At 48.3% G+C, this 16138-nt stretch overlaps 1 protein-coding gene across 2 annotated transcripts in view; it reads right to left on the bottom strand.

Moving 5' to 3' along the window:
* Nucleotides 1-13685, bottom strand: part of ACER1 (alkaline ceramidase 1) — a 33843-nt gene extending 20158 nt beyond the window's left edge. The window contains exons 1-2 of one of the 2 annotated variants that reach the window (XM_078622010.1): nt 13529-13685; nt 12361-12488 (exon numbers count right to left, since the gene is read on the bottom strand). In XM_078622010.1, coding sequence (XP_078478136.1) covers nt 12361-12453 — 93 coding nt within the window. In that variant the 5' untranslated portion in view covers nt 12454-12488; nt 13529-13685. Of the gene's footprint in view, nt 1-12360; nt 12498-13528 lie in introns of both variants that reach the window. The other variant, XM_078622004.1, reaches the window with a different exon arrangement.
* Nucleotides 13686-16138: the final 2453 nt, after the last annotated feature.

Genomic DNA, 16138 nt, shown 5'->3' with positions numbered 1-16138 from the left:
GTCCCAAAATATGGTCTGCAGACCACTGCTGCTCCACAAGGCCATGAATGAGAAGTTGCCCGTGGAATAGTTTCAGATAAATTATTTTTAACAATTTTTATTTTATTTTATCAGGCAAGGCCCACTGACCCATATAGATATTTTCCAGAAGTTACCTGGAAACAAATGCTAGCCCAACGAAGTGGGTTACCACGTGGACATTTGTATCAGCCAAATACTCTAAATGCACGTTGATCCTAAATGTGGAGGGCAAAACTTGGGGACCCAGAAAAACATCCACATGACCACGGAGAGAACACGCAAACTCCAAATATACAGGCATCGGGGTCGGGATCGAACCCACGACCTCCTGTATACCAGGCGACAGAGTTCATATCTCGCCACCTCGTGTCGCCGGAAATGATATCTTTCACAAAATAACATTTTTGTTATTTCATGGTGGGCCACAAATCTTCTTCAAGGCCCTTGAGCAAAACATATAGGTCTGATTCAAGATTAAAGTATTTTATTTGGGCATGAATTGTTGTTAAGCTTATATGCCGTGTGTGTGCAAAAACCAGCACACAACGAAAATAATAACAAACTCATGATAATATATACTTGTGGTTAATTATTCCTTCGGAGTATTGGCGGCTGAGCATATTTTCCCTTATCTGCACTTATGCATTTGCTCAGTCAAAACCACAAGGTCAGCAAGTATGGGCCACAAACATTTATAAGCATGGTGTCCTATGACTGACCAGAGGTAACTATGACAAAAACACAGTCACAATGTGTAAGGGAAGAAAGGAGTTACGAGATCATTGACAGTAAAGATTACAGCGTAAGTACGTGAGTTTAATCCCTAAAGTATGGTAAGATAAGCATAAAACTAATTTGGAGCCCTGTTTCCTGATGATAAAAAAAAACTGATAAAACAATGATTCACAGAGCTTGTTGAGCTTGTGTTAGGGGAGTGCAGTGGTGGTACAGCTTTACAGCTTCAGGGATGATTTAAGGGGTGGTTCAGAGATGGTCCAGCAGAAGAGTTCGTGCTATCTTACCTGGGTAGAGGAAAGGTGAGCTACAATGTAAACACTAAGACTCCACAGTGCACGTTAAGGATATGTTCATGACGGAAACGTCAAGTGGTGTTTACTTTTCATTTACCATCCAATTCTCAAAATATTTTTGACCGTCCCTAGTTACAGCAACGTGAAAACTCCTCTTATCCGTGCCCACGCGGAGGATATACTCCGCGGATCCTATTATCTGCGGGGGGGTTGGAGGTAGGTCCATCCGTGTGTTTCCACTGCGAGAATAAATCACGGACAAATGCGGATAATAGCATTGTTATTGTCACTTCACTCGTCCTATGCTCAGCAAAGTGTCGCGGTCACTGGGAGACGCTGGGACACTGCATCGCGAGAGCGCGAGCCGGGACGGTGCGCTGAGCAGCCCGAGTTGCGCACAGCGGCGTGGGGAGCCGTGCGGCGCGCTCCTCTGGGCTCGCGAGCACAGCCCGTGGCCAGGGCAGCGCCACCCGGGTCCTCGGGCCAGAGGTCGCAAACGGGTTTTGATTCCTTACCTGTACCCGGCCGCACCAGAGTCGCAAATGGGTACCCGCACCCGTACCCTGCCCGAAATGAGTGACAAACGGTTACTCACCAGTGACTCACGGCCTACCCGTACCCGGCCGCACCAGGGTCGCAAATGGGTACCCGTTCCCTAACCGTACCCGTACCCTACCCGAAATGAGTGACAAACGGTTACTCACCGGTGACTCACGGCCTACCCGTACCCGTACCCGGCCGCACCAGGGTCGCAAACGGCTACCCGTACCCGGCCGGGTAGCCGGGTATCGGGTAGGGTACGGGTATCGGGTAGGGTAAGGGTATCGGGTACCCGGTTGCCACCTCTGCCTCGGGCTCAGCGGCCCTTTGCCACGGCAGCAGCAGCAGCACCTGCGAACCCCGCGCTTTCCACGACCCCGCGCTCAGGATGAACGGATTTTCCCCAGACCACTGCGGTCCCGTTAGATAAACAGGAGTTGTCGGTAACACTGTGTAACACAAAAAAAATGTTCCTGGGTACTAAGTGTTATTTTCTAATAGCTTATGCCTCAAAAGTACAGAAATGGCTATTAGTCCCCACAAACTTTGCTTTTGTGACCAGGACAGTGATATTTTGAAATTTACCTATTTTCAATGAGAAAACGTGTGCTTTTGTGTCTTTCGTTCACGTAAAGTCCTGTTCACAAAAGCAAAGTTTCCCGGGGAATAATAGCAATTTTCTATACTTTTGACGCACAAGCAATTAGAAAATAACACTTACTACCCAGGAACAAAAATCGTGTTACGTAGTGTCATTAATCAGTGTAGTTCTACCGGACACACTCACACACGGCTTTGCATGCGCGCTTTGTTTTTACCCACGGGATATATTGCACATCGCTGTGCTACGTTATGCACGTATGTCGTCACGTACGTCACGGCGTTGTGCGTGATAGTGGCGGTCGTGTGAGAGGCGGATAGTCCAACCGCGCGATACGATTTGTTACAGCGCCTGTTGCTCAATAGCAGCAGCTTTCATCCTGCACATTGCGACAGAACTACGTCATGCCCAGCACGTGTTTGTTTGTGGCCACGTGCTGTGCTGATAGCACTGGGATTGTCAATCTCTAAGGGTGACTCGCAGCCGGTACTGACTGTAAAGGTAACTTCCTGTGCCCTCAATCAGATTACATCTATCAGCTGCCGAAGACCCCAGTGCCACACTAAATGAGAGTTCACGACACAGCAAAAAGACAAAGGGCCCACTTATAGCCCTAACAGATGTTTTTGGGCAAGTGCTGTTAGCGGTACACGAGGGGGGTGGGTGGCCAGCACCACAACACAGCAATAACCATAATAAAACCACACGGCTAAAGTTGACGGCCAGGTGAGGGAAATTGCAATCTTGATCATCCAAATGTGTTTTCTCAAGTTAAGGTTAAAACCTGGACATTTTAAACCATAATCAGTGCTTATTGAGTCATGTGGATCTCAACGACACTCTCCGATCTGCACCTGTTGCTAAGCTTTGCCCGTCAGCTTCACGTCTCAACTCGTGTGCAGACATAGCGAACATAAAACTGAACACAATCGTCAATAACGCTGTGGCATGAAAAGTAAAAACATTAAATAGGCAATTGCGCTAATAGTACACAAAGGGCCATTGCTCAGAATGTCACCGATTCTACATTTTTTTTCCTTTTAAGGCAGCGTTATTGATGAATTTGTTCATTTGGGGGGGGGGGGGGTATTTGCACTTGTGCACCATTGCCAACGAAGGATCACCAAATAATTTGTTGCACTTGGTAAACAGCCGTGTGGCTTTCGAGTGTACAGGTGGGGCCCATGGGCTGGAGTGGCCTAGATGCTGAATTTGACAGGGGCCCCCCATTTCATTACGGCACTACGGTGGTGAGACGTTAACTACCTCGCCTGATATACAGGAGATCGTGGGTTCGATCCCGACCCTGACGCTTGCATATTTGGAGTTTGCAGGTCTCTCTGCCCGTGGTTGCGTGGATTTATCTCCGGGTCCTCCGGTTCTTCCCTCCACGTTTAGAAACACGCGTTTAGAGTATTTGGCTGCTATCAATTCCCACGTGATAAGCCGCTTCGTTGAGATATCATTTGAGGCCAGGTCGCTTTTGAAAAAGAGCTACATAGTTCAGAGGGCCTTGCCTGGTAAAATAAAAAAGTATAAATAGTATTCCTTGCACGAGGGCCCATGCCAGGCATGCTATTCCATTGGTTTAAACAACACAAAGCGAGTGATACAGATAAATTCACCTTGATTCATTTACTTTGTTACGCAGAAATATCTATTTCCAATGGCTTTATTTTTGACAACAGTAGTTTAGCCTAGAGGTCAGCAAAGCATGCCACTCAGCTGTTTTTCCTTTGGCTGATGGTTTAATTACTGATCTAACAGGAAATGAGAATTGTGCGGCCGTACAGGTGCCAGCATTTCCAGCTCGTACACATAATAAGTGGCGAATGTATATTATTTACGTATGTCTGGGGAAGCTTATGCTTCATCGTTTAAGCGAATGCGAAGAACGGGAAAAAGAGTACGGGAGGCCCCATTCCATTGCTTGCACCAGGGTCTATTCCAACCACGCTACGGGTACTGAGGTTGACCTCAGTGTGCACGAGGCACTGTGTATATCGGACGCTGTCAACCTGTTAGCTGACAGACATGGAAATGTATCAGTTGAGAGCTATTGCATTTGTGGCCTGTTTGTTCCAAGGGTGTGTTACAGCCCTATCCCAATCCAGATTGACGTCTCTGTTGAGCCTTGACAACAGGGCTAGCAAAAGCGGTTGATCAAGTTATTACTAATGGTGTTCAGTATATGTCAAGCCAATTGCCTGGTGTGGTCATTCTGGAAACGCCGGCCTGACCGAATGTTCGGTTTAATTATGCAGCCCTGGCAAGTGAGTGATGGGTTGAATGCCGCCGTACATCAGCGAGACACTTAATCCAGCTGAAATGTCGCATGCTGTCATTTGTGGAGATGAGATGTATGTGTGGTGTGTTGGTTACATTAAGCCATTGCAGCATCAGCCAACAACTAATAGAGGCCTTGGTATGCCACTGCCTCCGTCACTTAAAATTATCTTCTCCCCAGACGCCATGGGGAAGGGAGGGTGGCAGCGATAAGGCAGAGTATGAAGAAATTGGTTTCCACCTGCTTGCATCTGACTCTTTATTCATTGCACGTCGTGATCAAATACTTATTGACTCTGTGCCACAAAGATGAACTGCAATCACAGTAAATGTACAGCCCTCTGTCAAGCAACCGCTGGATGAAAGCCTCCCCGTACGCCGTGCGGTTGAATAACTCATACTTACGCACATGGTGAATGTGCCAAGCTGACAAGCAATTACGAACTGTCCTGTACGTCAAGAACAGATGGAGCTCCAGCATAACTTTCCCAAACCAAACTGCACGCTTCTCTTGCCTTCACGTCGCTGTGCATAGCGATAACATCGGCCGCTGTGAAAGCTGGATGACGTGCGAATGTTCACTCTGCCCATGAGTTCATAATTGGATGTTACAGGGACACCTAACACGTCGTTCCAAGCACCTCGTGAACACTGCAAATCCCGTGATGCACTTTCTTTGTCCAACACACTTGACTGCGTAAAGCCCAATGGAGCTACGACATCGATTCGCTCGGCACAGTGCCCAAGCAATACACGGCTGACCCAGTTTTGTTCAAAGTGATGCATCGTAAATGTTACGATCAGTTCTCAATCCACCGCGAGATGAAGGCCTTCTCACATTCGTCATGGGGGGCAGGGAGGGGGGTGTTGAACGATACTGCGTCATGCGGGTCAGTGCAGGTTGGTGAAGCGTTCTTCATGTTGGTGAAGCGTTTTTCATGATGGTAAAGCGTTCTTCATGATGGTGAAGCGTTCTTCATGTTGGTGAAGCGTTCTTCATGATGGTGAAGTGTTCTTAATGATGGTGAAGTGTTCTTCATGATGGTGAAGCGTTCTTCATGTTGGTGAAGCGCCCTTCAGGTTGATGGAGAATTTTTTCATGTTGGTGAAGAGTTCTTCATGTTGGTGAAGCGTTGTTCAGGTTGGTGAAGCGTTCTTCATGTTGGTGAAGCGTTGTTCAGGTTGGTGAAGCGTTGTTCATGTTGGTGAAGCGTTCTTTATGTTGGTGAAGATTTCTTCATGTTGGTGAAGAGTTCTTCATGTTGGTGAAGTGGCCGTCACTCGCCACTGACGTTCGCCATGGACGGAAATCAAAGTCGAGTCGCCGGGTTCACAACGGAGCGCATGAACCACTGCGCCACCACTCCCCACCCCCTTATACATTTGTGGAAATTACGTGAATAATTAATGTGAAGTCGGCTCAGTATGAAATGTTTTGTTTTGTTTACCCGGCAAGGCCCACTGAGCTGTTTGCTGTAGCTCTTTTTTCATAAGCGACCTGGCCACAACGAAGTGGCTTTTCATCACGTGGAAATCTATAACAGCCAAACACTCGAAACGCATGTTTCTAAAAGCGGAGGGGAAAACCGGAGGATCCCGAGAAAAGTCCACACGACCACGGGGAGAACATGCAAACTCCAAATAACCAGGTGTCAGGGTCGGGATCGAACCAACGAGCCAAACTCACGTGTTTTGGTGGAATCGGTTCGTGAATAAGGTGACCAAGTATTACGAGTAGTGTCAAGGGATTTTTGTTGCACAGCGGTTCTTCTTCTTTTGTTTGGCTGACGTAGATGCAGCTGCGATTCACTTTCAGGTGGTGAAGTCAGATAACCGCGTCAGGAGCGGCGGAATGTGTCGCGGTGCAATTGCACGGGCAGTTTGTGGGTGTTTTGTAAGTCTGGGAATTTTCTGATTCATCTTATTTATAGCCCGTGTGCTTTCAAGCAACATTAAGTGCCACCGACATGCCATTGTGGACAGCGTTATGAACCTGAAAACCTGAGTTCAATTCCCGGCCACGGCTAAAGTCAGTGGCGCATGATATCTCAACGGTCCTGGCCATCCCACCCACTGCTCTTTGCCAACCTGCATTGATCGGGGTGGTGAAGCATGGTCAAAGAATGACTTTGACTGACATGGTGTGAGGAGGCCTTCATTCAGATGAGGATCTGACAAACAGAGTGGAACAATGTGGCCGTCCAGAATAATCACAATATTCGAGTCCCAAACATACACCTCCTGACGTTAACATTCCCTGAAGACACTGATGTACACCAGTGACCACGTCTGAACATCAACAGGCTGACGTGCACATATCCTTGACGAATGGGATATTAAAGACAAGCCACGTGTTTGCCATAGTGGCCATAAAATAAATCACTGTGGTCTGCACCCCTTCAACGGAGGGACAGCAAAACTAGACGAACTGTCTCCTGAAGCCCTCTCGTGGCTTATATACCTCGATTCATATTCTTGGGTTTTTTCGGTAAAGTCACGTAGGTAAAAAAATGTAAATTAATAAAAGTAAAATAAAAAATAAAATAAAAATCACGACGTTTCGGAGGCAACACAAGCTTCCGTCTTCAGGTGGCACGCTTGCTGTATCAAATGAGAAATTTATCATTTGATACAGCAAGCGTGTTGTGACGGTTCCACCTGAAGACGGAAGCCTGTGTTGCCTCCGAAACGTCGTGATCTTTATTTTATTTTACTTTTATTAATTTTAATTTTTTACCTACGTGACTTTACCGAAAAAAACCCCTAAGAATATGAATCCTTGCAGTCACGAAAGCTTCAAATCTAGAATTAGATACCTCGACTTTGGGATTTAGCCCCTGAACATATTGCCACACGCAAGAATAGAACTGACAAAGTTGTAATTGCGAGAGTTGGTATTAACAAACCGTTGCCCTCTCACTTCAGTGAAATTGTAAAAAGGCTAGGAGACAAAGATAGGACACCGCATATATACCCCATTATGAAATGCACTCTTTGATTTGTGTTTTAAAGCAATAGTTGGAGATGCAACCTTGTAATCCGGTAGGTACTGTATTTGCACGTGACCAGATTTGTCTAACTTTATCGATAACGGTCACACTGGGGTTGTGTCTTACTTTACAGAGCATGTTACAGTCTGGACGAATATGGTATACAGTATATATTAGAACGAGAAATGCTTGCCGAGTAGTTTGTATGTGTCATTTCCGCAGCATGCTATCGGCTGTAATGAGGACGCTAAAGATCCTGTGACATCGCTCGCAAGCTTTAGGCTTTCGTGTGCCAGTGTCATAGCCCCAGATACCATCATGCAAGTTTGACCTGTAATTTAACTGTATCATACAAAAACATGATGCCCCTGACGGATTCCTATGTGTGTATGCTTACACATATTCCCTGACTGGGCGAAAATTCCCACCAGGATTTCACTTGGTTAATAAAGGACACGTACTGTACAGATAGAGGACCTATCCGAAGGAGACCTGGCCTTATATGAATGCATCAAAACATAAAACAATTCAACGATGCAGAAAAAAATATTACATTATAAATACCTTAAAGTTAACGCGAACATGAGTTATTAAATGGACCGTGTGGGCAACAACTTGGGTGCCTGCATTTTGTTTGTATAACAAATTACCATTATTAATTGCCAACAAGGACGTGGACAACAACAAAGCAAAGCATTGTGCAAATGAGCCGAGCTAGATTCATGATGAGAATAACGCTGAGAGACACGGAGAGGAAAACATGGATCAGAGAATACATTTTAAGTTGTAGACATAATATTGACTATGAAGAAAAGTGGGATTTTGGCAGAAGGGATGATCAATGGTCAAGACGGACGATAGAACGGAAGCCAAAGGGATGAACACGTTTGAGAGGATGACCATTGCAGAGATGGAGTGGTGAGATAAACCATGTGCAGGCGACAGATAAATGTGTTGCCTCACCAGATCACGAGGGATTGATACCTTGGATTTAGGCCTCCATCCAGTAGTTGCTAGCTCATGGTTGATGATTAATTGCCAAATAGTTACTCTTAAGGCCAAATAGTTACTCTTAAATTTACTCTTAAATTTAGAAACGTAATCAGATGGCGTGGATGCAGAATGAATGGTACTGCAATACAAATAATCGCTGTTGTAAGATTACGTGTGCAGTACTGTAGGCAGGAGGCCGATCCTCAGAAACTCATGTCGCTACAGCTATACATAACTCCACTAAGTTGTCGTGCCCCACACTTACCTTCTCAACAGGTGATTGGATACCGTGAGAACGAAGGTCCCATGCCTTACTGATGAAAGTGTTAAAAACATGTAATAGGTGTATTGAGATGGATTGCTGGGAAACGTGATGAGGCTTTTGAAATAAAGTCTCGTTTTCCCTTGGGTAATCTCACCCTGTCATTTTAGGATCATTGAAACTAAGTACTGTGCTGTACAGTATCCCGATTCTGCTGATGAGACCCACAATGTTGATGTCTATATTTATGCTTTAATCCACAATGCACCACGACAGCACGTGATGAGTTTGCGTGCGGCATTATATTTTTGTTGCGTTCCACAGGGCCCCCATAGTTTATATGGGGCGCTCTTGCCACTAACATCGGGTACTCGAGCAACACGTGTTTAACAAGCCTGGCTGCTGATGAGACCGAGCAGGTGAAAACTGGTCACCTGCTTGAAAATATGTCTGGAAAGCCCAACATGGGCCGATGAACATTTCTATACCCTTTGTCTTCTTGGTTCTTTCGGTAAAGTCACGTAGAAGGGAAATAATAAAATAATAAAAATAAAACATAATAAAATAATTCTCACGACGTTTCGGCCACAACGCAAGCAGCCGTCCTCAGGTCTGTCGATAAGACAGACTCTGTCTTATCGACAGACCTGTTCTTCACCTGAGGACGGCTGCTTGCGTTGTGGCCGACACGTCGTGAGAATTATTTTATTATGTTTTATTTTTATTATTTTATTATTGCCATTCTACGTGACTTTACCGAAAGAACCAAGAAGATGAATCCCTGCAGTCACGAAAGCTTTTAATCGAAATTTCTATACCCGTACGGTTTCTGCATTTACTGCATTTGTAGAGACACCGATATGGTATGTGCAGAAACTGCATTTGTAGAGACACCGATACGATATGTGTGCGCATGTTGTTTCCTGCCGGCGCTGCATCGGGCTTAGTCGCTTTGAGGAGTCACAGTGGGAGGAGAGGGGAGGTGGGTGGGTGGGTGGGGGGTGAAGAGCACGCGGCGGTAATTGATGTGAAACACGACACAGCTGATAAAACAGCGGAGGCGCTGAAGCTCCCTCGCCCCCCCCCGGGTGCACACGGGATATCTCGTGTCGTCTCTTAGAAAACTCTGCAATCTCCGTGGCAGCGGAGAAGCCCCCCCCCCCCAATTTAAGGACACGGGTTGGGATTACCCTGCAGGGCCAGTAATAACAAGCTGGCCACAATCATCACCGGCGCCGCTGCTGCTGCTGCTGCCTGTTGACACCTGCGAGCATCAGCACGCATGCCGTGCCAGTGCGACGCTGCGTTGGTTGGAAGGTGGCTCAGGCAAGAATGAATAACAAATGAAAATACAACAACAAACGATCGGCACATTCGTCAATAACACCGTGGTCCCTAAACAGGGAACGCGAGCAGATAATCGGTGACGTTTTTAGGGGAGCCTTCTACGCAGCGCAGACGAACTCAGTACTGGGAGCGACAGAGACTCCCCCGCTAAAAAAAACTAATTTGCAGCGGGGGACATTTCATGTCAATGTCTCGGCGTCTTTTGTGACAATCTCAACGAGCTCATCACGAGGCGCTATCCTCAACCTCGCGGGGACTGAGAGACCCGCTGCCAGCCAGCGCTGTTCACAAGGCTCGCTCTTCGCTCTTCGACGAGCTGTCTTGTCAAGAAGTGGTGCGGTGGTGGTAGTGGGGGAGCGACGCAATCGCATTACAAAGCAGAGGTCGCAAACGGGATTTGATTCCTTACCCGTACCCGGCCGCACCAGGGTCGCAAATGGGGACCCGTACCCGGCCGGGTACGGGTACCCGTTCCCTACCCGTACCCTACCCAAAATGAGTGACAAACGGTGACTCACCAGTGACTCACGGCCTACCCGTACCCGTACCCGGCCGCACCAGGGTAGCAAAGGGCTACCCGTACCCGGCCGGGAACGGGTAGCCGGGTATCGGGTAGGGTACGGGTATCGGGTACCCGGTTGCGACCTCTGTCACAAAGCAATGTTTCGGGGACATAGCCACGTGAGAAAACCCTCGCTATAAATAGTCAGACGCTTCGGGCAATGGCCCTACCGCAGAGCAGAGCGACAACCTGTTTATATAACGCGCACGGACACAGTTTTTTTTTTGCGCAGCTGTTTCACGGGCAACGCCGTCTGCGCAATGGGGTGGACAGGAGGCGCCTCTCTGAGCGGTAACAGCCGTGGCGACATTGGAAGGGTGAGCGGTGGCGCAGTGATTGGCGCACTGAACTTATCTCAAGCCGTCTCAACCTCCCCCCCCCTCTCTCTCTCTCCTGCCACGGTACTAATCCTACTTTCGATTCCCGGTCGAGACGAGGCGATATCTGAGAGGCAGGCAGCCCTGGCTAATACGAGCCCGTACGAAGGCGCGCACTGAACTGACCAGTTGCGTTGTTGCAACCTTGCTGACCCCCATGCCCCGACTGGACATCTGTGGAAAAGAGCTTCATAGCTCATCGGATTCCGCCAGGACAAATACACATGCTGCTGATAGCCCTGCGAGAGAGATAGAGAGAGGGGTGAGAGCGGCGGAGGGTAACATCTCGCAGCGATGTTAACTACCTCGCCTGGTCTACAGGAGGTCGTGGGTTTCGATCCCGACCCAGACACCTGCTGTATATTTGGAGTTTACGGTGTATTTCTCCCCGAGATGTTAACTCCCTCGCCTGGTCTGCAGGAGGTCGTGGGTTTCGATCCCGACCCAGACACCTGCTGTATATTTGAAGTTTGCGGTGTCTCTCTCCCGAGATGTTAACTACCTCGCCTGGTCTACAGGAGGTCGTGGGTTCGATCCCGACCCCGGCGCCTGCTGTATATTTGGAGTTTGCGGTGTCTCTCTCCCCGTGGTCGCGTGGATTTTTCTCCGGATCCTCCAGTGTTTCCCCTCCACAATTAGAATCAACATCGAGCGTTTAGATGTCCACGTTATGAGCCCACTTCGTTGATGTTATCATTTGTGGTGGCCAGGTCGCGTCCGAAAAAGAGCTCAGAGTTGAACTTCTTTCGCACCGCACGTAGCCAAACCATTGCTCATCGGAGGTGTCTCGCTTGGTTTAAAACGAACAAAAACGAGTTTCGAGTTTATTAGTTTAAAAATCAGGGGTGTGGAACCTTTTTTTCTGCCAAGGGCCATTTGGATACTGTATTTACAACTGAAAAATTATCCCGTTATATTTGCTCAAGCATTTAATTAACTCGCCCCTAATGCGATGGCTGGAACTGCTTCTCTTTGGGCGAGGCGTGTGATGTTAGCTGCTATTGATGATGTTGCTGCTACTCGCAACTGCTTTTCCAGGTTTGCTCCTAGATTTATTGAATTTCGAGTCCTGCCTGCGGTTGCCTTGGCAGGGCCACACCAAATGATTTCGCGGGCTGCCTTGTACGGCCCGCTGGTCGGACGTTCCCCACCCCTGGACTTTAAATAGTTGCTTGCGCGCGTGTCCGCGTGCGTGCGTATGCGCGCGCGCGTGCGTGCGTGTCCGTGTGTGTGTGTGTGCGTGTGCGTGCGCGCGTGTGTGTGCGCGTGTGTGCGCGTGTGTGTCCGTGCGCGTGCGTGCGTGTGCGTGCGCGCGCGCGCGTGCGCGTGTGTGTGTGTGTCCGCACTCACCGTGTTGTAGAACTCGGCAATGCTGTTCGAGTGTCGATAGTTGCCCTCGCACCAGTCGATCCCGGAGCTGTGCCGAGCGAACAAGCTGGGCATGTCCGCGCTCCTCCTTATCCTCGTCAACCTTCTGTCTATACAAACTCACAGCCGTAGGCGCAGCGGCAGCAGCAGCAGTAATAAGGACCCCGTTGGTATATAAACGGGGGGGGGGGGGGTGCACGCACCGCCGCGCGGTCATTCGCCACGTGCGGAGCTGTGACGACTGAAACTCTTCAAAGAGCGCACGCGCTTATATACAGCTCGCTCGCTCGCTCAGTCGCTCACTCAGTCGCTCAGTCAGTCGCCTACTCACTCACCACCTACTCAGTCATCACTTACTCACCACTCACTCGCCTACTCACTCGCCTACTCACTCGCCTACTCACTCGCCTACCCAGTCGCCACTCACTCGCCACTCACCACTCACTCACTCACCACTTACCACTCACTCACCACCTACTCACCACTTACTCACCGACTCACTCGCCACTCAATCACCAACTCACTCACCAACTCACTCACCTACTAACTCACCACTTACCTACTCACCACTCACCTACTCACTCGCCACTCACCACCTACTCACTCACACTCACCTACTCACTCACCTACTCACTCACTACTTACCTACTCACTCACCTACTCACCACTTACTCACCCAATGCTGCTATGAGAAGTTGTGCGTCTCTGTACTATGACAGCACATATAAATGTTTTTTTTTTAAATAGGCTACCGATACTAATTCAATCACAACCTCCGTAAATCCACTGTTGGATGAAGTGCCTGGAATATATTCTTCATAATGATTGAAAATATAAACATGCTTAGGACATCATCACTGAAAATTAAATATCACATCGAGCAATACAACAGGTTGAAATAAATCCAACACTCCCGCAGTAATAATCACACACCAACGCTTCTTCAATTAAAAAAATCCTCTCCTGCAATTAAAACATCAAATAATCTCAAATTGAACTGACACACATCTAACCCGAGGCTGCAGCATCAACAACAACAACAACAGCAGGGCTTTTTTTTTTAAAGCAGCTTCAACATTGGCGCCACGCATGTATCGAGCCAGTGTGGAGCTAACGACACCCTCCCACCCAGCGCACTTGCTCTGCTCACCGGGGCAGGCTGACGACTGCTGCTACTGCTGCTGCCGCTGCTGCTGCTGCTTTCTTCTCTGCCTCCCGCTGCTGCTGCTGTCGATGATGACGATGATGTAGTCATGGGCGTGGAGTGGGTGTGCATGCCGTGCCGGTGACAGGCACGCAGGAGAGAGAGAGTGGTGGTGGTAGGGGGAGAGTTGCCAGGTATGTTGTAACACCTGTTTAAAGCGGCGAGGCGGCGTTGCTAACGCGACCGGCGAGCGCGTTGGCCTCGCCAAAGCACAACGCAGCCGCAGCACCCTGACCCACCACCATTCCCCACCCAACCGATTGTCTGAGCCGACGAGCAATGATATCGCGATCAAAGCCGGGTGAGCCCTGCTGCCTTGCTCTAATGGGTCACCGTGGTAATAATTGTATACATTTCTTTTATATTACGGTTCCGAAGCACAGGGTCAAAAGCTAGCCCCTAAAAAAATAAAAAAAATCGGCAAGCAGCCAGCTAAACAAACAGCACTATTGAGAGTGTGATCGATGAGCTAAATGCGTTTCTTGAATTGGGAATGTCTGGCGGTCGATTACGTCTGTAATCCGTTAGAGTTTGAGGAGGTGTCATCCCCTCGGCTTGCCAGTAGCAAGGTGGGACTCCATCTCTTCCATTTTCATGGGCTTTCTCCGGATTTTTTCGGGTTCCTCCTATGTGTAATTGGCCTAGAACGCCTTAATATATAGAGGACTGCAGAGCTCTGGGGGTCATTTGGCGCCAAGGTTCCTTCTTGCGCCTCTCAGAAGACAAGTGGGAATTACACTGTGTAACATAATGTTTGTTCCTGGGTAGTAAGTGTCATTTCCTAATTGCTTATGCCTCAAACGTATAGAAAATGGCTATTATTCCACACAAACTTTGCTTTTGTGACCAGGACAGTGATATTTTGAAATTTTTCTATTTTCAATGAGAAAACGGGCCATTTTCTGTACTTTTGAGGCATAAGCAATTAGGAAATAACACTTACTACCCAGGAACAAAAAAAATGTGTTACAGTATAAAAAATATATACATTTTTTAAAATGACAATGTGTACACTGTATCTGCTTAATATTTTAAAGACTGGTAACCAGAAGTCGGGTTTGGCATCATCCTCCACGGGGGAGGAAGCGACTCTTACTTGCTCCACTGATGCTGAGCCGGCCCGCTGAGTAAAATCGATCAACCTCCGGCCATAATTTCTGGGAACAAAAATTCGTAAATGTTGGCTTTGTGATGTTTACATTTATAATGAATCATAGACTCGAATATGTTTTTGCCAAATGTCAGCTTTCAAGCCTTTTTGAAACGTAATTAGAATGGCCATCAGCTCGCTACTCAGTTGGTCACAATCGTTTATAGTCTAATTTACTCTGTTAGATGACTAAGATCAGATGCGATGTATAGGGCCCTGGCGATAAAGACACGGCGTCAAAAACAATTATAAACTGAATTTCAAAGGTAAAATATTACAGTGGCACACGTTTTTAATGTACGATTGTGGCGGGTACTTTGTGAACATGGCGTGATGCAGAGGTGATGATGGCACACCAGAGTTCGCAATCGGGTACCCGATACCCGCACCCTACCCGATACCCGGCTACCCGTACCCGGCCGGGTACGGGTACCCGTTTGCGACCCTGGTGCGGCCGGGTACGGGTAGGCCGTGAGTCACTGGTGAGTCACCGTTTGTCACTCATTTCCCAACGTCTTGTCTCTTCTCACAATTCAAGTTCCTAGAATCAACCCACCCGCGCCTGCAACATGGCTTCATCCCAGAGGTCGCAATCGGGTACCCGATACCCGTACCCTACCCGGCCGGGTACGGGCAGCCGGGTATCGGGTAGGGTACGGGTACCCGTTTGCGACCCTGGTGCGGCCGGGTACGGGTAAGGAATCAAAGCCCGTTTGCGACCTATGTGGCACACACACAAAAAACCGACCACACGCACTGGGTTACATGCCTACATGGTCATGGCACGCATCCTGCACGCCACTTTCAGTCTGTAGGACCCTGGGCAGTGGATGATACATACTGCAGTGGGGCAGGCTGTCTACATGAAAACAAGTGCTGCACTATCACGCACTGTATATGAATGGGGCTAATCGTGGTAACACGAGATGGCGTGTTACCACCTTAATTGCCTTTCTGCATAACTAAGCACACGTCCACGTTGTTGACGCAGTCAAGCCTGTGCGTGGTGTAGCAAATATTTAAGTGCACGCAATTACAATGTCTAAAACAGCAGCCGAGGGAGCATCGTTTTAGATTTAGAAGGATGCAATGAATGTCGAAACATTTGTCCATCCACTGGCGGGATGAACGCCGCCCCACGCATTTGCTGTTGGTCATTGGATGGGGGGGGTGTGCGGTGTGCTTGATTGAACACACAGCAATACCCCGACTTACGTCGCGGATTGCGTTTTCTGGAAAGTGCGACGGCCACTATGGAAACGACGTAAGTCCAAAGCGATTTACTGGGTCAGGTGGAGGCGAAGGCCGAGGCGACGGATACGAACAAGGAGAGACGATGCTGCCAGGCGACTTCAGCGTGGGGTAGAAGGCGACGCGAGTCGGGCAGCGGTGTTACAAATAAAGTG

This window comes from Lampetra planeri, chromosome 3, assembly GCF_965212315.1.
Source record: "Lampetra planeri chromosome 3, kcLamPlan1.2.h2, whole genome shotgun sequence".
Classification (NCBI taxonomy): Eukaryota; Metazoa; Chordata; class Hyperoartia; order Petromyzontiformes; family Petromyzontidae; genus Lampetra; species Lampetra planeri.
Note: the sequence above shows the minus strand (reverse complement) of the source record. Positions and strands in the feature narration are given on the sequence as shown.